The 27,346-nt window shown below is 40.7% G+C and overlaps 1 protein-coding gene across 1 annotated transcript; it reads right to left on the reverse strand.

The window, feature by feature from the left end:
• Positions 1-3,196: 3,196 nt before the first annotated feature.
• Positions 3,197-26,023, reverse strand: pdzd11 (PDZ domain containing 11). Its single transcript, XM_080187512.1, has 7 exons — positions 25,883-26,023; positions 20,509-20,652; positions 14,727-14,810; positions 13,818-13,874; positions 13,054-13,152; positions 11,186-11,246; positions 3,197-4,561 (listed from the first exon to the last, which is right to left on the reverse strand). The coding sequence occupies exons 2-7, from the start codon at positions 20,617-20,619 to the stop codon at positions 4,527-4,529; spliced, it is 447 nt and encodes a 148-aa protein (XP_080043638.1). The 5' UTR covers positions 20,620-20,652; positions 25,883-26,023; the 3' UTR covers positions 3,197-4,526.
• Positions 26,024-27,346: the final 1,323 nt, after the last annotated feature.

A 27,346-nucleotide genomic window follows, 5' to 3' on the forward strand; every position in this document is an offset into this window, starting at 1 on the left:
TTGCTAAAGTATTGAAGCCTTTTTCTTTTATTTTTACTGGTATGTGCATTTTGTTCTGTAATTATTACACTATCTGATCAGCATACAATTAGCTACTGTCTGAGAAAGTTCCAGATTTGGTTGAAGTACTGTCAAGACAGGAAATCTGACTTTAATGTATCTTATGCAATAAAGGGAATTAATTTAGCTTATTAGAATTCGTATAGATAAATTCTGGGATAATCAGTCTAATTGATGAATCCTTAAGATAATTTGAATTGTGACTGTGAAAACAGTCATATTATTGGTAATGGCAACACTTGAGTCATTAGTATGTTGTAAGAAAATGGATAGCTAAAAGTCTTTAGATGTTGGGCATGGCAATGACAGGGTCCCTCATTTTAGCTCCAGTATTCTGTTAGAGAGCAAAAAGTTGACCATGGTTCCCAGTCCTAACAGCTATCCAGAGACTCCTGGTAAGTGCATGGTTTAATCCACACAGAACATATCAACATGCATTTCCACATGTGCTCTAGTCTTTCTCACTGTTAACTCTGGAAGAGTGGCAGATTTTTCTGGGGTTTCCATGGCTTTTCTGCAGAGCACAAATGGAACTTCCTTGCACAAATTTCAGTGTTTTATTGTCACTAGATGACAGTAACTTGAACAAGATACCAGAGGACAATTGGCACTTGTAATTGTATCCTTGTTTAATAAATTGTTTCTCTTTAATTTTTACCTTGTAGCAGTGAAAGGAAAAAACTCGAGAAAACTAAACTACAAAGGCTTGGTAATGGGTGGGTGCAAAAGGAGAGAAACACTTGTCAAACTTGATCTTTAAATGATTTACCTTTGTCAAAACAGCGCTTAGTATGGATGGAGTTTGTCCTGTAATCAGGAGAGTTATTTGTACACTGCAGCAATGATACAGCAGTTCAGTTCAGTAGCTTTGTGCTAAATAGGTGATCAAGTCACATGATTTGGGTGAAAGAAAACAATGAATTATTGCACTGATACAGGGAACTAAGGTATTAATCAAGGTGTATTTAGCCCATTATAGGAAGCTTTTCTCAAATGCTAACTAGTGTAAAACCTGCACAGGAAATACATAGGGTAGACAGGAAAATTTACTGTATCTAATTCTGTATCTGAACTAAAAGTGCTCAATGCTGATAATGAAAAAATGTTGGGTTTGAAAGTATAGCATCTAATATACTACACAATCAAATTTAATGCTAATTCATATTCATGTGTGGCAATAATGTGGCTTCTGGTGCCTTCTGAGTTTGGAATTCCCCTATTGTTTGTTCTAGTTGAGGATGAAATTACCTGAGTAGCAAAGATCCACATCTCCAGTTTGACAATGGAACATTGCAATTAGTTAGGGTAGAGTCATTGTGCCTTCTCTTTATGCACTGCTAGTCATCATCCTGTGCAAACATTAAATATAGATCAGTGCAATGACTGTCCCCTCCACCATTCCTAATTACAAAATTTACCAACACTGAATCTGGACTTGGAGGAGAAAGTGCCCTTGTGAAAATATTTCAATTGTTAGTGCCTTTTGAGAAAGGAGAACATGAATAAGGAGGGAAATAAATTGACTTGGTGGTTTCTGTTGATTGAATGATATCTGATGTTCTGTCAGTTTTGTTTTGAAATGGAAACCTACTGAATACAACATTGCCAAAATCATACTTGAATCAATTTCTGTATCTTAAATGCTAGTATTATAAATTAGTTATGTTTACACTGATTTCATTGTAACAAATTGCTTTTTTAAATGTAGGAACAGAGTTATAGCTATTATAATTTGTCAGACTTTTGCAAATGATTATAATCAGTTTAAATAATAGAATTCAAACTTAATTTCTTTTACTAAACTTTGTAATTTTTAAATATTTTCTTAAGTAAAATAGTCACTAAACAATGCTGTGTGTGTATTTTTTTTATCTGACACTTGCATCAGATGGATTTCAAGAATTATCTTGGGTAGTCTTGAAGGGACAGAATTAAAAGGACCTTTAACATTTAACATCTAACATGTAGCTGGTCTCTGTGCAAAGGGACTTATTTCAGCTTTCCTCTCAATGTCATTTGGCATAGATGTCTAATTCGATAAAGTATATCTTGGACTGGTGGAAGTGCTCTAACTGCAAACAGGTGGGAGTGGCAGCACTGCTGCCTCACAGCACCAGGGACCTGGGTTCAGTTATAGCCGTGGATCACTTTGTGTGGAGTCTGAACATTTTCCCAGTGTCTACATTAACATGATTTTTGATGGTGATGTAAGCATTACTGACAACCCAAGTTCCAGGAATTTGAGCAATAAAGGAACAACACAATATTTTCAAGTTGGGGTGGTGTGACCTGTAGTAAAAATGGGTATTTAAAGGGGAGAAAACACAGACTGGTCCTAGTATTTGGAAATTCTTTCCAGAGAAATCTCAGTATGAAGGAGAATAGTAAGATCAATGTCCTTGGGATCTCATGTCTTAGGTTTCCAAATCCAAATGCATATAAAGATGATGAAGATAACCACATTTTCAGATGAGGCAAGAAGAGGCAACCTTTAATTATTCACACATAAATTAAAAACATCTCAAGTAGTTGAGAAAACCACCAGGCCTCATTTCTTGAAAGAAAGTAGTTTTGTTTTCTCTAGCAATTTAAAGTTCAAATAAACCAAGTTATCTCATCAAGTTGCTTAATGGTCATTTTAATAAACAAACAACATCACAGAAACAGGCCCTTCAGCCTGCACTGTTCACATTGTCCTATGTTGATCTGTATCCCTCTATTTCCCACATGTTCATGTGTCTGTCCAGTTAAGTCTTAAGTCAAATAATTTCTTGGAAAAAGGGTATTTGCTCACTTAATTTATTAACCTTCTAACCTTTCCAAAACACAACCCATATCAGTTCAAGTATCCAACCTCCTAATTTTAAAATTGTTGCACATATGTATCTTCCTTTTGGTGAACTAAATTAGGGATGATTAATTGTTGAAAAATTCTATCTTTTTGATGTTGAAGATTGAAATCTATTCCCTTTAATCAGGGTGGCAGATGGAATATTACCCCCAAGGTTTAGCAAAGGTACATTGGATTGAAGAAATCAAAATTCTCTAGCAAAGTGTTGGCTGAAAAAAAAACCCAATACAATATTATACAGCTTCAGTTGTTTCCAAGCATTGTGAAATAAATTCTGACTTCAAATTGTAGAAAACAAGTTATACCAGAATTTATTTCAATCTGGAAATCAAGTCAATGTATACAACAGGATCAGAGCCAAAGACAAGCTAATAACATGCAAGGACAAAAAGGATTTTTAATATTGAGCATGAATCAAAGTCCCAATCATTCTCTCAGGTATGATTAATTGAAAATGCCTAAAACAAAAAAAGTGTTAGTTTATATTGTTCCTAACATACCCCAAAGTTGTATTTACTACTGTGACAACTGTATCTATTTTACAGTCAAGCAGAAGAAAATTGTCAAGCTATTTTCCTCGTTTATAGCAGAGAAAATAAGGACATGCATTCTCCTGAATCATTTATTTCACATGACTGAGGAAATCCTCCCAGAAACAGTGTGGCATAGTCTTCAGCAGACAAAGATGTTGTTGATAAAACAAACACTTTGCAGTCACCAACCTGACCAAAGCATTTCTCAGTAAATCACAAGGTTCTATAGACTGTACTTCAAAGACGTAGATGAAATTTATTGACCATCTCAATCCTATACATCTTTATCATATGGCTGCTATTGTGTTGAGCAGGAGATCTAAAACAGGAAATCTTGGAACAAGGAGAGGTTGTTCAACAGCCCCACTCTATTTGCAATTTACTGAGTGGATATTCATCTCAAGATCAACTGCCCTCTGGTGTCAGTGTTAAATACTACCATGACAGTGGACTGTGCATAACATAACATACCAATTAAATGCAAACAACTGGCCCTAAACATGAAAACCATATTCAGTACATTGTTATATGGAAAGAATTAAGTAAGATTACAAACAACTTTATTGAGATAGAAAGTCACTCATATTGAAATGACAAAGTCTTCTATAACAAAACAAATGAAGTCAGAAGTCTCCTTAAAAATCCTTATGTAGAATGTAATTTAAATTTTGGTCCACTGTGCAGTTGAATAAATATAAAATAGTTTCCTTGTGGACACTTAAAAAGGAATTGAAGGTTTCTGGTGTTGGTGGTTTTGTGACTCCTTCCAAGAGAGTTATGGAACTTGGCACATGTTTGATTTTCCTTCCTTAGTGTTAGATCATTAATGTTTCCCTAAATGTAACAATTTACACTGACAGAAACTGACTAAATGTTAGAATTATGAAATAGAAAACACTGGAAGAATATTTATAAATCTCAAATTTACCCAAAGAGACCCCAAATTTCAGAATCTCACTACAAATTGAAATAATTGTTGTCTGTTGTAATCAGCTGACCAAACATTTTCCAAGTACTGAACTTGCCATTTAATTTCTAAGGCACAGTGATCCCACTATATGGCTATTTATCAGCAGGACCCCTCAATGAACTGTTCTTTCCTTCTGCCTGCGAAAGTCTGAAAGAAAACAGAGGAGATAAAATCTGACAATCCAACTTACAAGAATGAAGAATTCAAGTAGCTTTCAATCCTAAAACTGTACATGCTACAAAATTCTTTTTTTATGTTCTCCACATTTCTCAGAGGATAGATCACTCAAGCCAGCAATGTAAAACAAAAGGATACTGCACAGATAAGCTGACAGCTTAGGCTACCTCGACAAAAAGAGAGATGCTCCTACTAGTGAAACCCATTTACTTTTGTCAGTAACAATTTACCTCATTTAGATTACTGCACTCTCTCTGGAGTTTGTGAATCACCCATTCAATAAGAGGTTGTGCTACAATATAAATGGAATACAAATGTTTGCTAGCACCTCTGCTGAAATATAACCTGCTACTTTCACTGTACTCAATGCAGAAAACAAAAGAAAAGCCACGCAATTCCACACTCTTTTTAGATCCTCATCAAGGGCTTTGAGCTTAAGGGACACCACTTCACATCAAGCGTGTCCGACCAAGAGTCTCGCCCACACTTACCGCCGGCCACTGGCATGTTCAGAAGGATTTGTAGATTGAGACAATCTGTTTGACCATGTTACAAATGCACTTTCCTTGGCCATCAAATCTTGGAGTGGGACTAGAATGCAGTACTTGCAGCTCAGGAGGCAGCGATGTTACCTACTGCAACACAAGACCTCCTTCCAAAGCACTTTACAGCCAAAGTATTTGTGAACATTATAGAAAAACACAGCAACATTATGCAAAAATCAGGTTCAACAAACAACAATAAGAAAATAACAAGATAATCTATTTTTTAATTTAGTGTTGGTTGAGGAGTAAATATTAGCCAGGACGCAGAAGAGTTCCTCTGCTTTTCTTCACAACTGTGCAATGGAATCTTACACATCCATCTGTGATAGCGTGACAGTTCAACAGTAACATCTCATCCAAAATGTGACATCACTGATGCACTCTTCACACTGCACTGAAGTGTCAGTCCAGATGTTTTGCTCAAGTCTCTGGAGAATCACATGAACCCACAGCATACAGGGGCAAGAATACTACTCCCTAAGCAACAATGATTCCCGTTGCAGAGAAAACTACCTCCAGTAACAATAGCAATCCAGCAGCCAAATTGAAAAACACTAAAATGAAGGGGGTTGTAAATTCCAACCCCAGCAAAGTCTCTCTCTTCTAATGAGACTGAAAGGGTGGGATTTTCTGGTCTTGCTCACTCAAATTGGAAAATTCCACCCAAGGTCAACGGACCTTTCCACGGTTCAAACCTCACCCGCTACAATTCCCAAGGTGGGCAGAAAGGCAACATTTTGGCTAATGTATTCTTTCCTCTGTTGAATCTGCCACATGAACCAGGTCAATTTAATCTTCTCAGATTCAAACAACTGATATGAGAAGCCTGATGGCAGATAGGAGTTACAGGGCAATAGTGGGACAAACCCAGATTGATAATACAAGTGCAGAGCGGTTAAACAACCAAGAAAGAAATAATCTACAGTTAGAATAAAGAATGTTAACAAAACTCTTAATTTAGGCATATACTTATTTTCAATGTATAGTTGGTTATAGCTTTCAAAGAGGCAAGTTTAAAATATTAAACAAGCAGGGGTTGAAACCAAACTATCAACTTTGTTAATGTTTCTCCATTATTTAAAACAAGTGAGAGAAAGAAACCAGAGAGCAAGATATTTCAACCTAACACATACTAAAGTTACTCGAATTTGTCATTAAATGCAGAGTGACTGAGAGCCTGAATAAATATGGGCCACGTGGATTTGTGTGGTTATGTTCATTAGTCTAACCCAATTATGCCTATGACCAGGTCAGTAACATGCTAGTTAAGGAAAAGTCTGTTGCTATTATTTACTGAACTTCCAGAAGGTATTCCAAAGGTTGGTATAAAGGATTGAGCATAAATGACCATGCAGCTAATTGGAGTCAACTTGCAACACTGGTTGAAAATTGATTGAGGTTTTTTGATTTTATTTAATATACAGTGAAAAATATTGTTTCCTGTATGCTATACAAAGCATACTGTACATAGAGAAGGAAAAGAGAGGGTGTAGAATACAGTGTTATAGTCCTAGCTAGGGTGTAGAAAAAGACAGACTTAATACGAAGTAGGTCCATTCAAAAGTCTAATCACAGCAGGAAAGAAGATATACCTGAGTCAACTGAAACATGACTTCAGATTTTTGTATTATTTTCCAATGGAAGAAGGTGGAAGAGAGTATGTCTGGGGTGCGTGGGATCCTTTGTTATGCTGGCTGCTTTTCTGAGGCAGCAGGAAGTGTAGACAAAGTCAATGGATGGGAGGCTGGTTTGTATGATGGAGTGGGCATTGTTTATGATGGTCTTGGACAGAATAGGAGCCATACCAAGCTGTGATAGAACCAGAAAGAATGCTTTCTATAGTGCATCTGTTAAAGTTGGTGAGAGTCTTGGCAGACATACCAAATTTCCTTAGCCTCCTGAGGAAGTAGAGCCATTGGTGGACTTTCCTAATCTCAGCATCAACATGGAGGGATGGGGACAGGTTGCTGGTGATCTGGATACCTAGAAATTTGAAGCTCTGGATCATTTCCACTTCATCCCCGTTGATGCAGACAAGGTTATGTCCTGCACTTTGCTTCCTGAAGCCAATGACTATCTCCTTCATTTTACTAACATTGAGGGAGAGATTATTGTTCTCACACCAATTTTCAATCTCTTTTCTGTACTCTGTCTCATCATTGTTTGAAACCCTATCCACTAAGGTGGTGTCATCAGCAAACTTGAAAATCGAGTTGGAGGGGAATTTGGTCACAGTCACAGGTGTATAAGGAGTACAGTAAGAGGCTGAGGACACAGTTTGCAGGGCACGGGTGTTAAATGATGATCGTGGAGGTGTTGTTACCTATCCTTACTGATCTTGGTCTGTGGGTTAAGAAGATCAGGATCCAGTCAGAGGGAGGAGCTGAGGCCCAGGTCACGGAGTTTGGAGATGAGTTTCGGAGGAATAATGGTGTTGAAGGCTGAGCTGTAGTCAATAAGTAGGAGCCAGATATAGGTTTCTTTATTATCCAGGTGTTCCAGGGCTGAATGTAAGACCAAATGATGGATTCTGCTGTGAACCTGTTGTGGCAGTAGGTGAACTGTATTGGATTCAGGCAATTTGCGAGGCTGGAATTGATTCGTGCCATGAACATCATTTTGGGGCACTTCATAATGATGGATATCAGAGCCATTTGACAAAAGCCATTAAGGCACGCTGCCTGGCCTTTTTTTGGTATGGGGATGATGATCATCTTCTCAAAGCAGATAGGGACCTCAGACTGGTGTGAAGAGAGATCTGTGAGTACCCCCACCAACTGGTTCACACAGGATCTGAGTGTTTGTCTGGATACCCCATCTGGGCAGTCACTTGCCACGAGAAAGCTGATTTGACGTCTGTGATGGTGACCTCTGATATGGGTTTGTCGGCTGATAGGAGACAGAGTAGAAATACTCTGGTCAGAGAGGGAAGTCTTATGGTGCAGTGGGTAGTGCCCTGTCTCCAAGCCAGAAGCTCCAGCATTGAGTCCCAACCCAGGCCCTAATGGCCAAGGAAAATGTGTTCATAACCCAGTTAACAGGTTGACTATCAACCCGTGAAATCCATCCATCACACCAGTGGCAGGTGCTTACAGCAGGAGAGCCACGTTTGATGTGCCATGGTGTCCCTCAAACTATAATTCTCTGGCAACAGGTTAGTGACCTGTAACAGGGAAAACCTCACTACGAGAACAGATGAAAGTCTGCCTCGTGCATCACCAGGTGCAGGAAGAGAAATAACAACAACAACTCCGATTGGAGCACTCGACTTTTTCACCATATTTAGAAATGACATGTATATCCAAATTTTCAGATAACAGTACATTGGAGACACAGTGTAGGAAGGAGTAAGAAATTGCAAAGATACATAGACAGATGAAATAAGAGGGGGGTAGGGGAGATTCTGTGACAAGTTGAATTCGACTTGGAGGGAGTGTAGAGTCATCCATATAGTCCAGGAAAGATAAATTGCAGCACTTTCTGGATGATGGAGAAATAGAAATGTGAAAGTACAAATCTCTAAAAGCTAGTAGATAGGAATAAAAAGCAATCAATCAAAAAAAAAGGCAAAATAAATCATGGTTGTTATCTTAGAAAGACCAGAAAATAAAGGATAGAAGATTATGCTTCATTTCCACTAAGACTTGGTCACATCAAACTTGTTCAGTAGTGGACATGGTACCTCAAAAGATTTTGTGGCCTGAAAGTGTATGCAATGCAGGTTCACCAGAATGATAATCATGGAGTAAAGAAATAAACTGAGGATAGGTTGCATTAACTTGGCTAATATTTCCCATGAGTGTGTAAGATTAAGGAGTGATCTAATTGCTGTGTTTAAAATAAAAAGATTCAACAGAGCAGATTATAAGAATCTATTCCCTTGGCTAGGAATCCAGAACAGGAGAGTATATTAATAATTTAGGCATGTCATTCAGGACTGAAATCAGGAAGCAGCTCTTTTACACAGGATTGTTGATATACGGAACTCTCCCACAAAAACTGTGGATGCGTAGTTAGTGATGCAGAACGACACCAACAGTGTGGGTTCAATTCCCATACCAGCTTTGGTTATTACAGTCATAGAAAATAGGAGCAGGAAGAGACACTTGGCCCTTAGAGCCTGCTCCACCATTTATTATGATCATGGCTGATCATCCAACTCAAGAGCCCAATCCCACCTTCCCCCCCATTTCTTTTGATGACTTTCACCACAAATGCCATATCTAACTGCTTTTTGAAAACATTCAATGTTTTGGCCTCAACTACTTTCTGTGGTAGAGAATTCCATAGGCTGACCATTGTATAGGTGAAGAAATTTCTCCTCATCGCTGTCCTGAACAGTCTATCCTATTTCTTCAGACTGTGACCCCTGGTGCTGGGTATCCCCACCATCAGGAATATCCTTCTTGCATCCACCCTGTCTAGTCCTGTAAGAATTCTTTGAAATCCCCCTCATTCTTCTGAACTCCAGCAAATACAATTCTACACAACTCAATCTCTCCTCATACATCAGTCTCAGGAATCAGTCTAGTAAACCTTTTTTGCACTCCCTCTAGAGCAAAAGCATTGTTCCTCAGATAAAGAGACCAAAACTGCACACAATATTATGGGTGTGGCCTTACCAAGGTTCTGCATAATTGTTTCCTATGGACCTTCCAACATATTTCATGGCTCACTTGCTTTATTTCTGCGCTTCTGGGGATTCCGTAAATGTCTAAGTTTTGCATGTTTATTGATGTCTTTTTACTTCACAGGAGATTCGGTCTGCCTTGTTGACCAACAAGGGGCACACACGCAGTGGGTCGTGCGAGGGCTGCTCTTGGATGTTGCTTCGAGAGTTGCCTAGTGCTTCACGTCGTTAGTGTACGCTTAAACTGGGCCATCTGATGGGCAACATGACTGCTCAGTGACTATCACTGTTTGCCGTGCAGATACATGGATTTGGGCCGGTGTCTGCGGGAGTTTGCACATTCTCCCCGTGGTTGCGTGGGTTTTCTCCGGGTGCTCCAGTTTCCTCCCACATCCCAAAAACGTGCTCTTAGGCTGACTGGTGTAACAAATTGTCCCTAAATTAGTCTTCCCTCAAAGGTGTAGACAAAGGTCATGGGTAGAGGAGGGCACTCATAATTTTAAAGTGGCGGCACGGGCTCATTGGGCCAAAGGGCCTGTTTCCCATGCTGTTTTGTTCTTTGCTTCAAGCTATTCTTGCTCCTGTACTTGAATCTTCTCATTACGAAAGCTGACACACTATTTGCTTCAGCATCTGCTGTATGATAAGACTCATGTCTCATTGCACATACCCCTCTCCTAATTTATGGTCAGATAGTAAACTGCCTTTTGCTACCAAAATGGATAACATCACCTTTATCTAAGTTATACTGTATCTGCCAATCATTTGCCCAAAACTCAACTTGCCCAAATCACACTGAAGCTGTGTCTCATCTGCAAATTTGGAGATATTACATTCAGTTCCCTCATCATTTACATAATGAATAGCTGGGATCCTAGCACTGATCCCTGCAGTACCCCACTAGTCACTGCCTGCCATTTGGAAAAAGACCTGTTTATTCAAACTCTATTTCCTGTCTGCCAACCAGTTTTCTATCCTTCTCAATATGCTACTCCCAATCCCACATGCTTTAATTTTACATGTTAAGCTCATGTCAAAAACCTTCTGAAAATCCAAATAATACATTCATCAACTCTTCTAGTTACATCCTTGAAAACGTCCACTACATTTGTCAAGCATGATTTCCCTTATTTATGATGCTTTCTCAATCTTGCTCCTCACCCGAGGTGCGTGATCCTCAGGTTGAATCGCCACCAGTCAGCTCTCCCCTCTCAAAAGGAATAGAAGCCTATGGCCATCTGGACTATGGCCATTTTATCTTTAACTGAAACTTAGATTGTCTGATTTGTATCAGATAATGTTGTCAAGAGAGATGGTTCAAAAGGCAAATAAATGAATTCAAGATCAGCCACAATTTAATTATAAATGGCAAACAGGTTTGATTCTAAAATGTAAAATAATTAGGCTTCTTCTACTTACTGTATGGAAAATAGCGGACCCTCATTGTAATTTCTTTGGCAGATTTCAGGATCTCAACAGCCTAAAGAACAGAAATAAATAAAGTCAAGAAGAAAACTTGGAACAGAAATGCACAGATGATTTCCCCCCCAACAGAAAAAATGTTTTTTTGCTACAATAAACATAGTTTCAACAAAACCCATCCAATGTTAGCATTATGTTCAATCATCAACCATTTTTAAAATAATAACTGTCATCTATGTTCCCCTGAACTTTAATCAAACTTAAATGCTCACAAATAGCTGGCGTTAGTCTCTGATCAGCAGGGTGGAAGTACAAAACTGGAAGATCAATTGTGGATAGGACATCCTATTACCATCTGCCACCAGGACCATACACTAGTCACTGAGGCATATCCTGAATTGGTGTTTTTTAAAATTTATTCAAAGGATGTGGGATTCGCTGGCTAGGCCAACATTTATGTCCATTCCTAATTGTCTTTGAGAGGCGACGATGGGCGGCCTTTTTAAACCACTGGAGTCCATGTGGTGTAGATACATCCACATTGCCATTAGGCAAGAAGTTCCAGGATTTTGCCCCAGTGACTGTGAAAGGTTGTCGATATATTTCCAGGCCAGGATGGTGAGTGACTTAGAGGGTGCTGGTGTTCCGTGCATCTGCTGTTCTTTTCCCTCTAGATGATAGTCGTTGAAAGTTTGGAAGGTGTAATCAAAGGAGCCTCGTAATCTTGTAGATGATACACGGTGCTGCTACTGTGCACTGGAGGTGAAGAGCGTGAATGTTTACAGATAGGGTTCCAATCAAGTGGGTTGTTTCACCCTGAATGGCGTTAAGCTTCTTGGGTGTTGTTGGAGCTGCACTAATCCAGGCGAGGGGACAGTATTCCTAACTTGTGCCTTGTAGATTGTAGGTAGGCTCCAGGGGGATCAGGAGGGGAGTTAATCTCTGCAGAATTCCTAGCCTCTAATCACAGTATTTTTATGGTTGGTCCAGTTCAGTTTCTCGTCAATGGTAACCAGAATGTCAAGGGCTGATGGTTGTATTTTCTCTCGTTAGGGATGCTCATTGCCTGGCACATGCATACTATAAATGTTATTTGCTACTCGTCAGCCCAAGATATTGACCAAGTCTTGCTGTATTTGGACATGGACTGCTTTAGTTCCTGAGGAGTTATGAATGGTACTGAACATTATGCAATCACCAGCAAACATCTCTATTTCTGACCTTATGCTGGTTGGAAGGTCATTGATGAAGCAACTGAAGATGTTTGTACCTGGGACACTAACCAGTGGATTTTCTGCAGTGATTTCCCAGAGCTCACATCATTGACCTCCAATAACCACAATTATCTTCGTGTTAGGTTTGACCGTAACTGATGGGGAGTAGTTGTCATCATCTTTTCTACCCCCTCCAACACCCCCACCACACATACCCCGATCAGAACCTCATCTCCATTTTAAAGGGGTGACCTGTTATTTTTAAACAATGCCCTGTTCTAAGTTCTCCCACAAGAGGAAACATCCTCTCCACAGCCACCCTGTCAAGACCACTCAGGGTCTGTCAAAGCCAAACTCTGTCAAATGCAGCTTCCATGTAAAGGTATGTAGTTCAGCCCTTTTGCCCATGTTTGGACTAAGGCTGTAACAAGGTCAGAAGCTGAGTGGCCCCAATAGAATCCAAATTGAATGTCAGTGAGCAGGTTATTGCTAAGCAAGTGCCACCTGATTGCACTGTTGATGACCCCTTCCATGACTTCCATAAACTTTCAAAATTCATACCTCATATATATTTAATATTAAAACATTGACATAGCATATCCTTACAGAGGTTCTAATTCTATACCTTTGTGTACTGACTCTGGTACTTGCCTTACTATGTTCTATATCTTGAAAGTCAATGTCATTCACAGCAAGGACCTGGTCTCCCTCCTGTAGTCCTGCATGATCTGCATCAGAATCAGGTATCACCTATGGTAAAAGGCAATTAACCAGATATTTATGTTAGTATTCAACAGTATGCACACATACATATAGCTATTCTTAGTATAAAAATATTCTCAACTTTCCTGGTCTTCTGTGCTGTACTGACTTTGCAGCAAGTCAACAATTAGCTTTTGCTTCAGTCAGAAATGGTGCAGAGAAAGGGAAAGGGAGAATTATTTTGTGTGCATGTTAGATCTTCTACTCTATCCTAAGATGAAGGTGCATTGTTGGCACAATGATTCCAACTGCAACAGCTTGGCTTTTTCTATTTGTCACCAAAGCATTCTACCAGCCTCAGAGAGTAACACTGCCGATTAAGTGCTGAATTAGGAAAGCTGCAGGCTATAGCGTCATGATCACTGCGGTAGAATTAAGACTGCTCAAGTTCATTTCACATTGGATCCCTAGAGTCAGCAGACAAAAGAAATGTCCATCCAACAGCCTGAATTGGATTTAAATACAGAAGGTCAGTACTTTAAAAATTTGAGTTTTTCAGAATTCATCTAAGTCTGCCACTTGAATATTCATTACTCTTTGGCTAACAGTTTGCTGACCTATACTTTGGAATTGCTCAAGCAATAAACTCCAAGAAGCTAACTGTTTACCAAGTGCACACAAAGCCATGACATATTTAAGCAAGGAAAATGAACCTTCGATATGAAGATGCCAAGCTGCGAGGCTTTTCCCCCTCGGATGTTGAATCCAAGCTATAGGAAACAAGAGCATAAAGTCTGAGGAACATATAGAATTATAGAACTTCCAACATTGCATTATCCTTCATGTAAAGACATGCCAAATAACCCATGCCAGCCAGAATAAGTGCTAAATTAGTTTCTGCACCATAGGCTAGTCATTTCCAACACCAAACTTCAACCAACATTGATTTGCGCTTTTTAAAGATTTGTAGCAAATCATTTCAACTTTGGGCTAAACTCAGAAAAGCTGACAAGCACATGTATTCTTCAGCACTTATTTCCTTCGTCCCACGTCAACTCAACCAATTGACCACTCCCAAAAAAAAAACCCAGCATGCAAAATTGGAACACTATTCAAAGGAATTTAGCATCAAATACAGACAGTGTATCCCCACTAAAACATAGATGAGGTTGCTTCAAACTAATTTAATTTAATTTAGAAAAACTCTTTTACAGTTATTAGATCAGGTTGGAATTCTGTTTCCATTAATTTATTAAATTCACTGTGCCAACTGATAAATGGAAAGCATACTCTGTGGATGGGGATTTTCACAGAAATTCCTTTCTTACTCCTTTTAGAAAAGTTGACCAATCTTGGATTTGTCAAGAATTCATTGCCTGTGACAATCACAGATCAAAGCTCTCCTACCACTCTTGCGGTGCAGCCATTTACAAGTCAAAACTTTGTAATTCATTAAATTACTTTTTAAACTGATTGAGAATACAACTGTTACTAGGCAAAAAAGAACTACCTCTCGCAATAAATTTTACATTAAAGATAAAACATTGGGTCAACAAAAGACAATGCGCTCAAAACTCAATAACTTCCCCTAATTTGCAAAGGCGTGCATGAAGGATCATTACCTGAGCCCCAGAGGGTTTCTTCAACTGGATTATTCGAGGCAAGAACTGGGTCAGCTCATTGTTGTAATCTGAGTGATGTAATCTCTAAAGAATCAATGAAAAAAAAATCACTTCCAAAAGTTTGTATATTTTTGAACTCACATTTTCTGCATTCCCTGAAAAGTTCAAATTCAAGTTTATGCCTGATATGTTGCGCCAATGAACAGAGCACAGCATTCTTAAAATACTACCCCACAATTGTTAAGAAGCTCACAGTTGCAGCTGGCTTATTTTATAACAAATGTTAATATTTGCTTTGAATCTGATCCTTAAAGAAAATTACAACATTTTCATGAGTTACCTTGTCTGCTTAATTATTTTGTATGTTTGGTGTAAGTGCAGCTTATCAACATGAATGCTGGTTCACTGATTGAGTTACTAGCTCAGAATTATTCCTTTTAGTGAAAGCAAATATGGCAGAATAGAAGCAAGCCTTTGAACAATCTAATTCACATAAATAGGAAACAGAGAAAAAAGTTCACATGTCAAGTACTTGCTAAACAACTGAAAGGTCTTCTTAAACCTATCTCTTCTAACAATAAGTGCAAGAGACTCATTGATTGAGAATACTTTGTCACTCCAATCAAGACCATCCGATCAGCTGCTTCTGTCTTGTCCCTACCCTTCACTAACCCACCAGGTCAAACTTCGTCTAAACTTCCCTGAACTTTCATCTTACTCTAGATTCTCTCACATATCCTAATATGCTCTGTTTTATGATCACTTTAAAGACAAAACATTCAAAGAGAAATCTGAATACCCAATGGTGAATTGAAAAAAAAATCTCCACAGGGTTTCAAGTATAAAAAATATCTTTACTGTAAAGATAAATTTAAAAACACACCACTAACATAAAGACTTGTGCTATAAATTCAGTTCTACTTATTATTTCTGCTGTGCACTGCTAGCTTTCTGAACAAAGATCCAGATACATTAAACTAAAGAACCCCCCTATCTATATGACAATGTGGCATACTTTGAGATGTTCACAACCAGGAATTTAATTATTTTAACAGCTGAAAATAGATTCTGTAATTCATATGGATAAACTGTATTGCTACCAGAGGTTAGTTACTACCCTATCAAGGAACTTCCTTGCTAACCAACCATCCCTAATCTTTTCATCTGGAAACTACAAATTTAATTTAAAACTTTTATTCTAGCAGGTGGCTCCATCACAAGTCTAATGATTGGTCATCTATTGTTCAAGTGTTCTCATTATGAACTCTGACCTTACTGAATAGGCAGAAGCCAGTGAGTTGCATTTTCTTTTATACATTTACGGAATGTGGGCATTGCTAGCTAAGCCAGCATTTATTGGTCATCCCTAATTGACCTCGAGTAGCTAGTGGGGAGCTGCCGGGGTGCATGTGGTATGTGTACACTCATGGGCTGTTAGGGAGGGAAGTTCTTTTTTCAGTATCACTGGAAGTTTGACCCTGTGATAATGAAAGAATGATAGTTCCAAGACAGAATTAGTGGCTTGGAGCAAACTTCCAGGTGGTGGTGTTCTTGTGCATCTGTTGCCCTTGTCGTTTTGGACGATAGGATGATGGGCAAGGCGATGAGCTCAGGAGATGGATGGGACTGCAATGTTATAGCAATTACTGAAACATGGCTAAGCAAGGGTCAGGACTGCCAGCTCAATGTTCCAAGATACAGATGCTATTGGAAAGATAGAACAGGACATAAGAGAGGAAGGGGAGCTGCACTTTTGATTAGGGAAAATATCACGGCAGTAGCGAGAGGGGATATATCTGAGGGTTCGGCCAATGAATCTATATGGGTTGATCTGAGAAATAAGAAGGGGGAAAATCACTTCGATAGTGTTGACTATAGGCCCCCAAATAGTCGGCAGAAAACTGAGGAGTAAATATGTAAGGAGATTAGATAGCTCCAAGAAAAATAGGGTGGTAACAGTAGGGGATTTTAACTTTGCCAACATTGACTGGGACAGCCATAATAACAAAGTGTTGGATGGAGAGAAATTTGTAGAGTTTATTCAGAACAAATTTTTCATTCAGTATGTGGATGGCCCGACGAGAGAGGGGGCAAAACTTGACCTCCTCTTGGGAAATAAGGAAGGGCAGATGACAGAAATGCAAGTGCGGGATCACTTTGGGATCAGTGACCGTAATTCTATTAGTTTTAAGATAGCCATGGAGAATGATAGGTCTGCCCCAAAAGTTAGAATTCTAAATTGGGGCAAGGCCAATTTTGATGGTATCAGGCAGGAACTTTCAGAAGTTAGAGGAGTCTGTGGGAAGGCAAAGGGATGTCTGATAAATGGGAAGCTTTCAGAAGTGTGTTAACCAGGGTTCAAGGTAAACTCCTGTCCCTTGCTTAGCCATGTTTCAGTAATTGCTTCACTCCTTTTAGAGTGAAGGGCAAGGCTGGTAGAAGTAGGGAGTCCTGGAACACTAGGGATATTGAGGCCCTGGTCAAGAAGAAGGAGGCACATGACAAATAACAGTGGACCCAGCACCCTGAATCCTTGAAGAGTATAGGGGGTGTAGGAGTAGAGGTAAGAGCGAAATCAGAAGGGCAAAAAGGGAACATGAGATTGTTTTGGCAAAGGAGAATTCAAACAGTAACCTGGGGTACATCCCATCTGGTTCTGGCGACTTATCTAACTTGATGCTTTTCAAAAGCTCCAACACATCCTCTGTCTTAATGTCTACGTGCCCAAGCTTTTCAGTCCGCTGCAAGTCTGCACTACAACCACCAAGATCCTTTTCTACTGTGGTCCTTAAGAGGCCCTACTCTCTCTCCCTTGTTACTCTTTTGCCTTTTATGTATTTGTAGAAGCGGTGGTGGTGGAGGCGGATTCCATAGGGTCTTTTAAGAGATTTTTGGATAAGTACATGGAATTTAGTAAAGTGGAGGGTTATAGGTATGCCTAATAGGTAGGGACACGTTCGGCGCAACTTGTGGGCCGAAGGGCCTGTATGTGCTGTAGTTCTTCTATGTTTCTAAGGATCAACAAGGTCATCTATGTGCGGATCCACAAGAGATGGGTGAGATCCTAAATGAATACATCTCATCAGTATTTACTGTTGAGAAAAGCATCGATGTTAGGGAACTTGGGGAAATAATGTCTTGAGGAGTGTACATATTACAGAGGAGGTGGTGCTGGAGGTCTTAAAACAATCAAGGTAGATAAATCCCTGGGACCTGATGAAGTGTATACCAGGACACTGTGGGAGGCTAGGGAGAAAATTACTAATCCCTAGCAGAGATACTTGAATCAAAGGTCACAGATGAGATGCCTGAAGATTGATGGGTGGCAAATATTGTGCTTTTGATTAAAAACAGCTGCAGGGAAAAGCCTGGGAATTACAGGCTGGTGAGTCTCACATCTGTGGTGGGTAAGTTTTTGGAAGATATTTGAGAGACAGGATCTACATGCATTTAGAGAGCAAGGACTGATTAGGGACAATCAGCATGGCTTTGAGTGGAAAATCGTGTCTCACAAATTTTTTGAAGGGGTAACCAAGAAGGTAAATGAGGACAGTGTAGTTGATGTTGTCTATATGGACTTTAGCAAGACTTTTGGCGAGGTACTGCATGGTAGGTTGTTGCATAAGGCTAAATCTCATGGGATCCAGGGTGAGGTAGCTAAATGGATACAAAATTGGCTTGATGACAAGTGGTCGTAGAGATTGTTTTTCAAACTGGAGACCTGTGACCAGCAGCGTGCCTCAGGGATTGGTGCTGGATCCACTGTTGATCATCATTTATAAAAAAATGATTTGGATGGGAACGTAGGAGGCACGGTTAGTAAGTTTGCAGATGACACCAAGATTGGTAGCATAGTGGACAGTGAAGAAAGTTATCTTGGATTGCAATGGGATCTTGGTCAATTGGGCCAGTGGGCTGACAAATGGCAAATGGAGTTTAATTTAGATAAATGCGAGGTGATGCATTTTGGTAGACTGAATCAGAGCAGGACTTACTCCGTTAACAGTAGGGCGTTGAAGAGAATTACAGAGCAAAGAGATCTAGGGGTACATGTTCATAGCTCCTTGAAAATGGAGTCACAGGTGGACAGAGTGAAGACGACATCCAGCACGCTTGGTTTTATTGGTCAGAACATTAAATATAGGAGTTAGGATGTCTCACTGAAGTTGTACAAGTCACTGATAAGGCCACACTTAGAATACTGTGTACAGTTCTGGTTACCCTATTATAGAAATGATATTAAACTAGAAACAGCATAGGAAAGATTTACTAGGATGCTACCAGGACTTGATGGTTTGAGTTATAAGGAGAGGCTGGATAGACAGACCTTTTTCCTGAGGAGCATAGAAGGCTGAAGAGTGATCTTTTAGAGGTCTATAAAATAATGAGGGGCACAGATCAGCTAGATAGTCAATATCTTTTCCCAAAGATAGAGGAGTCTAAAACTAGAGGACATAGGTTAAGGTGAGAGGGGAGAGATACAAAAGTGTCCAGAGGGGTAATTTTTTCACACAGAGGGTGGTGAGTGTCTGGAACAAGCTGCCAGATGTTGTAGTAGAGGCAGGCAAAATTTTGTATTTTAAATAGCATTTAGACAGTTACACAGGTATGGAGGGGATATGGGCCAATGCAGGCAATTGGGATTAGTTTCAAGATTAAAAAAAGGGAGGCATGGACAAGTTGGGCCAAAGGGCCTGTTTCCATGCTGTAAACCTTTGTAATTCAATGATAACAGTTGTGGGTTTGGAAGGTGCTATTTAAAAGAACCTTGGTGAATTTCTGCAATATGTACACACTGCCACTCTGCATCGAAGGTGGAGGCAGTGAATGTGTGTGGGAGGGATGCCAATCAAGTGGGATGCTTTGACCAAATAGTGTCAGGTCTCGCGTGTTGTTGGAATTGCACTCATCCAGGTAAGTGGAGAATATTCCATCACTTCTTTACTCAGAGTGGTGAATCTGTGGAATTCGCTACCAGAGAAAGTAGTTGAGGCCAAAACATTGTGAGATTTAAGAAATAATTAGATATAGCTCTTTGGGCTAAAGGGATCAAGAGATATAGGGTGGGGGTGGGAGGGGGCAAAGTGTAAGGTGGAATCCAGCTATTTAAAATGATCAGCCACGATCATAATGAATGGCAGAATAGGTTTCAACGGCCAAATGGCTTACTTCTGCTTGTATTTTCTATGTATGTTTCCAAAGGGCTCAGCATCTACATCAACAGGTCCCCTGAGATTTCCCCTATGTATCAATAAGGATGCCTCTCATTCTTCTAAACTCCAATGTGTACAGGCTCAACCTACTCAACTTCTCCTCAAAAGAAAATCCCTCTAAACCCGGGATCAACATATATGCCAATATATTTTCCTCTTAGATAAGGGATAAAAACTGTTCACAATATTCCAGTTCACTCAAAAGATGAGCCTATCAATTTGGGGCATTTTTGTCTGTATTACGCAGTACCACAATGGTAGATGTCATGAAAAAGTCAAAATTTATTTATTAGTTAAAAGTAAGGCTTACATTAACACTGCAATGAAGTTACTGTGAAAATCCCCTAGTTGCCACATTCCGGTTCTTGTTCGGGTCAATGCACCTAACCAGGTCTTTCAGGATGTGGGAGGAAATCTGAGCACCCAGAGGAAACCCACACAGGCAAGGGAGAATGTGCAAACTCCATACAGTCAGTGACCCAGTCCTGGAATCAAACCTGGGTCCCTGGCACTGTGAAGCAGCAGTGCTAATGTGCTGCCCTCTAGCACAGCCAATAAACAACAGTTACCTCCTGTACTGGGATCCATGCAGGTGGATTCTCATATGGTGGTAAAAACACTACTGGATATTGATAGTCATCATAATTGCCTTTTGGGTCCACGTATACCCGATTCGACATTGGGTTCTTTCCGAGATTGTAGACTAGTAAAATCTGTAAAAGCAAGTCCATACACTGCAGTAAATGTCTAATATTTTTACTCAATGAGAGGTCACAAATATAACGACATTTTAGTTTATTCGTTGAGAAAGACCCTACAGTCCACTCATCACTACACCAAGATGCTTCTAATTTCAGGTTATTTGTTTCCATTGTGCCACAAGATGATTAGAATACGAAACCTACAGAACAGTGTAAAGAGAAATAAATATCCCAATTGGTCATCTTAGAAATTTCAGAAGGCAAAATTGAGAAACCTGCATTTTATAATCACACCTTTCACAACCTCAGGATGTCCCAAAACATTTTACAGTCAATGAAGTAGAGTCAGTTATAACGTTGGAAACACAACAACTAACTCATGCACAGCAAGCATCCACAGCAGCAATGTGATAACAACCTGATAATCTGGTTTTGTGCTGTTTATTGCGACAATAAGCCAGTATTCTTGCACCATTGTTGATCTATTATCTACTCAAACTCCACTATCCTAAATTACATACTGTACATGTTTTACAAGTTTCTTGCAGCTGTTTGAACAAGACTGCCAACTAGGAAGGTAACTTATTATCTGAAATAGTGTGCACAGGCTGTTCCTAGCTATCATAAATACCCAAGCAAGTGTTGATCAATTTTCTATTCTCTTGTTTGGGCACAGGCTAACTTTAAGTTAATGAAGTTAACTTTCTTTCATATTGCTCCAGTTAATGATCTATTCAACAGCTTCAGCTAACACAGTGTGAATGGTTGTGATGCCACCAGGATTGGATCTTTTAAGGCAGAAGATTAGCATACAGGAGATTGTGAAGCTGTTCAGAATCCATCCAGACGACTGCAAACTTCATCCAAAAGGTCTCAATTCCAGTATCACCTGAGCATTTGTCTGTGTTGTGTTAAACCTGTGAAAGTGGTCTTTTGTCTATGGGATTGGTTTGATTGGAACACATTAGATGTATTATATAAGAGTTAAAGTTTATTTATTAGTCACAAGAAAGACCTACATTAACATGGCAAAGAAGTTACTGTGAAATTCCTCTGGTCACCACACGCAGCGCTTGTTCAGGTCAGGGACCTAACCAGCATGTCTTTCAGAATGTGGGAGGAAGCCAGAGCACCCAGAGGAAACCCACACAGACACGGGGAGAACATGCAAACTCCACATAGACAGTGACCCAAGCCGGGAATCAAACCCAGGTCCCTGGCGCTGTGATGCAGCAGTGCTAACCACTGTGCTACCATGCCACCCATTATACATTATGGTTGTTCTGTAATTTTGGTTGTTTTGTATTGAAAACAGCGATTTTAAAACTGTATACGTTAAGTATATTCTTAAATAAACTTTGATTGATAAAAGCTCCAGAGTGGATCATTTGAATCATACCTGAAAGAAACACATCATGCTTATCCCAATCATATTCAAGAGGCAAAACCTATGATCCAGGCAGACTCCATAAAACACTTGAGTTTCTGACCTGAACCATAACAAGATGAACTGACTTGGATAGCGATGGTCACAATTTGTGTTGTTCCTCTTGTTCCATCTGTGCAGCAAGTGCCAACATCTTCCCCGGTCTGGCCTCAAGAGGCTGAGAGTTGGGCAGATTTTCCATGGACTTCCTTATGCAGGTCAATTCATAGGTCAAGATTTAAGACAGGAACTGCCTTTGTTGATTTATACTGTGGCTGTGACACAGTGTGGGCCACAGGAATGCTGCTGAAACTTCCCAAAATCATCTGCTGTGTGAAACAGGTTACAACTCCATGATCAATAAATAAATTCCATGTGCACCATGGGCAATCTAATCAGCTAAAGAACAAAGAACAACCCAGCACAGGAAACAGGCCCTTCAGCCCAACGAGCCCGTGCCGCCGCATCTTCCTACCCCTACCCTGCCCTGTGTGTATGTGAGTGGAACCCCTAACGTAGCCAGATTCAGGGGAGAATAGTGTCAATTTAGTACACCAATCAGCCTAAGAGCACATCTTTGGGGTGTGGGAGGAAACTCACGTAACCACAGGGAGAATGCGCAAACTCCCACAGACACAGGCCCAAATCCATGTATCTGCACAGCTAGCAGTGATAGTCACTGAGCTGTTGTGGCGCCCGTCTGCTGTCCATGAATAACCAACAATGGGTTCCCAAAGGGGTTCAGACCTTTTCAACATATATAACAGTGATCTTCCTCCCACAGCACTTCACATATACTGACAATTTGAGCCTGGCTTTCCAGGCTAAAGAACATTAACACATTGTAAAAACACTCACTGAATCTAGAAACCTATTTGATTTGGTTTATTATTGCCACATGTATTTACATACAGTGAAAAGTATTGTTTCTTGCACACCATACTGACAAAGCATTCTGCTCATAGAGAAGGAAACGAGAGTGTGCAGAATGTAGCGTTACGGTCATCTCAGGTGTAGAGAAAGATCAACTTAATGCAAGGTAGGCCCATTCAAGAGTCTTATTGCAGCAGGAAAGTTGGTTAGTACGTGACCTCAGACTTTTATATCTTTATCCCCGACAGAAGAAGGTGGAAGAGAGAACGTCCGGGGTGTATGTGGTCCTTAATCATACTGACTGCTTTTCCGAGGCAGCAGGAAGTGTAGACAGTGTCAATGGATGGGAGGCTGCTTTGTATGATGGATTGGGCTACATTCAGAACTTTCTGTAATTTTTTGTGGTCTTGGGCGCAGCAGGAACCATACCAAGCTATGATATACGACCTGAAAGAATGTTTTCTATGGTGCACCTGTAAAAGCTGGTGAGTCATAGTGAACATGTCAAATTTCCTTAGTCTTCTGAGGAAGTAGAGGTGTTGGGCTTTCTTAACTATAATGCTAGCATGGGGAACCAGGGCTGGTTGTTCATGGTTTGGACACCTGAAAACCTGAAGCTTTCGACATTTCTCTTTTGTCCCCGTTGATGTAGACAGAGGATTGTTCTCCACTATGCTTCCTGAAGTTGATGACTATCTCCTTCATTTTGTTTACATTGAAGGAGAGATTATTGTCATGGCACCGGTTCACCAGATTCTCTCTCATTCCTGTACTTGGTCTTGTCATTGTTTGAGATTCGACCCGCTATGGTGGTGACATCAGCAAACTTGAAAATCGAGTTGGAAGGGAATTGGGCCACCCAGTCATAGGTGTATAAGGAGTATGGTAGGGGACTCAGAACACAACTTTGTGGGGAACCGGTGTTGAGGGTGATCGTGGAGGTGTTGTTGCCTATCCTTCCTGATTGTGGTCTATGGGTTAGAAAATTCAGGCTCCAATTGCAGAGGGATGAGCTGAGGCCCAGGCCACAGTGTTTGGAGAAAGGTATTGTAGGAATAATGGTGTTAAAGGCTGAAATGGAGACTAAGACCAAACATGTCCAAGCTTTAACTTTGCACCTGACCAACTCTAAGGCTAGGGAAGAAATTTATAACCAGTTCTGCGGCCAACCACTCACATACAACCCCATACCAAAATACCTATGCATCATTCTTAATTGTACTTTGACCTACTGGCAACACCTTCAAGATCAAGCTAGGGCTGGATCTCATATGGAAACTGACAGGTGTCACCTGGGGGCAGCAGAGCAAGCACACTACACGCTGCCTCACTCACCCTGCCCCACCCAACAGCAGATTACTGTTGCTCAATCTGGCTCAGGAGCTGTCACACAAATGCTGTAGATATCCACCTCCAGGAAGTCATCAGGAATAGTTCTAGAATGTTGAGATCAATACTTGTTTGAGTGGCTTCCTGTGCTAATAAACACTGAATCTCCTGATATCTGCAGGGAAAGAAACGCCTCAGAAAGGTGTACGGGCATGCTACAGAAACTCTCCAAAATCACCTAGTATGTGAAAACCCTATAACATATCAAAAGCATGATCAACAACTGATAGCTAAGAAAGCACCCCCATTAACACAGCAGCAAAAAACACATTCATCTAAATCACAGTCAGCTCTCAAACAAACTCCACACCCTACATTAACCTGATAGCAGCCACGCCTCTCAAGGGGGACCTCCTAGTTCACTGCAAACAATAAATTTTACTTATTCTTGGAAATCATCATCCATGTTGGAAAAGGCAAGAACCAGAAGGGCTCATTATTAATTTAACAGGAATGAATAACACTTTGCCCAAATCGACAGCAAATAATAAGACAGCATTCATCAAATGCTGCTATTTCTAGATTTTGCATCCTTAGCCATTTGCCTCTTTTATTACCCAAAAGCAGAAAATGCTGGGAAAACTCAGCAGTTCTGACAGCATCTGTGGGGAGAGAACAGTTAATGCTTCCAGTCTGGATCAGAGTTGGCATCTACTCTGAAACCAGAAGAATTGGAAAACATTCTCCAGCTCTGACAAAGTGACTTTTTTCTAAGGTTCATTTATTTGTGTCACAAGCAGGCTTACATTAACACTGCTTTGAAATTACTGTGAAAATCCCCCAGTCACCACACTGTGGTGCCTGCTCAGTTACACTGAGGGAGAATTTAGCATGGCCAATGCACCTAACCAACATATCTCTCTGACCGTGGGAGGAAACCAAAGCACCCAGAGTGTACCACAGGGAGAACATGCAGACTCCACAAACAGTGACCCATGCCAGGAATTGAACTCAGGTCCTTTTAGCTGTGAGGCAGCAACGCTAACCACTGTGCCACCCTGCAGACTTAAAAAGTTGGCTCTATTTTCTCTCCACAGATACTGTCAGGCCTGCTGAGATTTTCCAGCATTTTTTTGTTTTTGTATCCTCCATTCTTACATCGACAGTAGTTCAAGAGCAGTGTTCAGCAATCTGGTGATTTCCCCCAATGTTGTTTTTAATAGTTCATTTATCAGTAGAAAATATTGGAAAGGCGACCTTTATTCCACAACATCTCCTGCCCTCGTCAGAGCCACAAACTTTTATATTGAAAGTACTGGACACAAATCCAGTTCGTTCACAGGCAGCAAGAGTCTTTAAAACTCTGCGTCGGTGATCACTGAACAGTGAGGGGGCGGGAACAGAGCGGCCTCTGGCTTACAGCCTCAACTCGGCGGGAGGGGGAGAGACACAGACAGCTCAGTTTATCCATCAGGAAGGTGGAGGATCTCCGGGGAGACAGGCCAGTAACTCGGATCACCCTTCAACAAGCCGAGCGGCACCTGGCACACCCAGCGCCCCATTTCCCCACGCATCAGCGCAATGACAAGGCCCCAACACAGCTTCGACCTTTACCTCAGTCTCCGACCGCAGAGCCTCAGTTCGCCAGCGCCGAAACACCGAGCAGCAAGCACCAGGCCCCAACTACCAGCCCGTAACCGATGGAAACCAGCCACTCACCACGTGACCCCAACAGCAGGCAGGTGACTGGAATTTAAATAAAAAAGTGGGTGGGCGTGGTCACGGAGGGGCCATTGGGGCGTGTCTGAGGGGCGGAGCCACTGGGGGCGTCTATTGAAGGGCGGGGTCGTGGTGTGAGGGGTGGAGCCATAGGAAAAAAAAATCTACCGCGCGTTCTGAGATTGTGGCTCTCGCTGTCATCAGGAAGGAGAAACGTCCTATATACGTCTACGCTCATGGCAGTGAGAACTCAAGTTTCATAGAATTCCACCAGTGCAGAAGGAGGCCATTCGTCCAATCATATCTACACAGACCCTCCAACAGCCCATACCCCATATACCCAGCTAAAACCACTAGACACTAAAAAACAATTCAGCATTGCCATATTTGCACTATGGGACAAAACTAGAGCACCAAGATGAAACCTGCACAGATATGGGAATATCATGCAAACATCACAGAGTGAACTCAGGTCCCTGGTGCTTTCAGGCAGCAGTGCTAACAGCTGTGCTGCCTTACCTTTCAATGAGATCACCTCCCATTCATTGTGCAAACTCCAGAGTTTCAGTCTCCCTGTAGGCTACTTCTGGGTGTTCCAGTTTCCTCTCAGTCCAAAGATGTGCAAAGCTAAATTGCCCCTTCGTGTCCCAAGACATGTAGGTTAGATAGATTTACCATGGCAGATGTGTGGGAGTTATAGGGAGAGAACCTGGGTGGGATAATCTGTCAGACAGTGGATGGCCTCCTTCTGCATAGTAGAGGCTATGAAATGGGATTAGTGTAGATTGATTTTGATGGTCAGCATCAACCCAGTGGGCCAAAGGGCCAGTTTCAGTGCTGTATGACTATAAAACTATGAAACAAGACTTTTTCATAAATTGCTGACTGAAAAATGTATTAGTATGGCACAGTAATCAAAAAATCACCATATTGGCTATGAATAAAAATATAAGATGCAATAGACAGTCTGCAGTAGTTGGTTTGTTAGAGCGTTTGTGTGGAGATCACACCAAGAGGTTGAAAATGCTGCAAGGCAGTTAATAGGCATCTTGTTTAAGTCAATTAAAGTGAGCCATGGATATGGGCTACTTAATAGAAGTCTACAAGATTATGAGAGGCATGGACTGAGTGAATAGTCAGAAGCTTTTTCCCCAGAATAAAAGAGTCAATTAGTAGGGGACATAGGTTTAAGATGCAAGGGCAAGTTTTAAAAGATGTATGAGGCAGTTTTTTTTATTTACACAGAGTGGTGGGTGCCTGGGACTCATTGCCAGGGGAGGTAGTGGAAGCGGATACTGTAAGAGGTGACTTGACAATACATGCATGGAGATAGGAATAGAGAAATATAGTCCCCAGAAG

This window comes from Carcharhinus amblyrhynchos, chromosome 4, assembly GCF_965287045.1.
Source record: "Carcharhinus amblyrhynchos chromosome 4, sCarAmb.v2.hapA, whole genome shotgun sequence".
Lineage (NCBI taxonomy): Eukaryota > Metazoa > Chordata > Chondrichthyes > Carcharhiniformes > Carcharhinidae > Carcharhinus > Carcharhinus amblyrhynchos.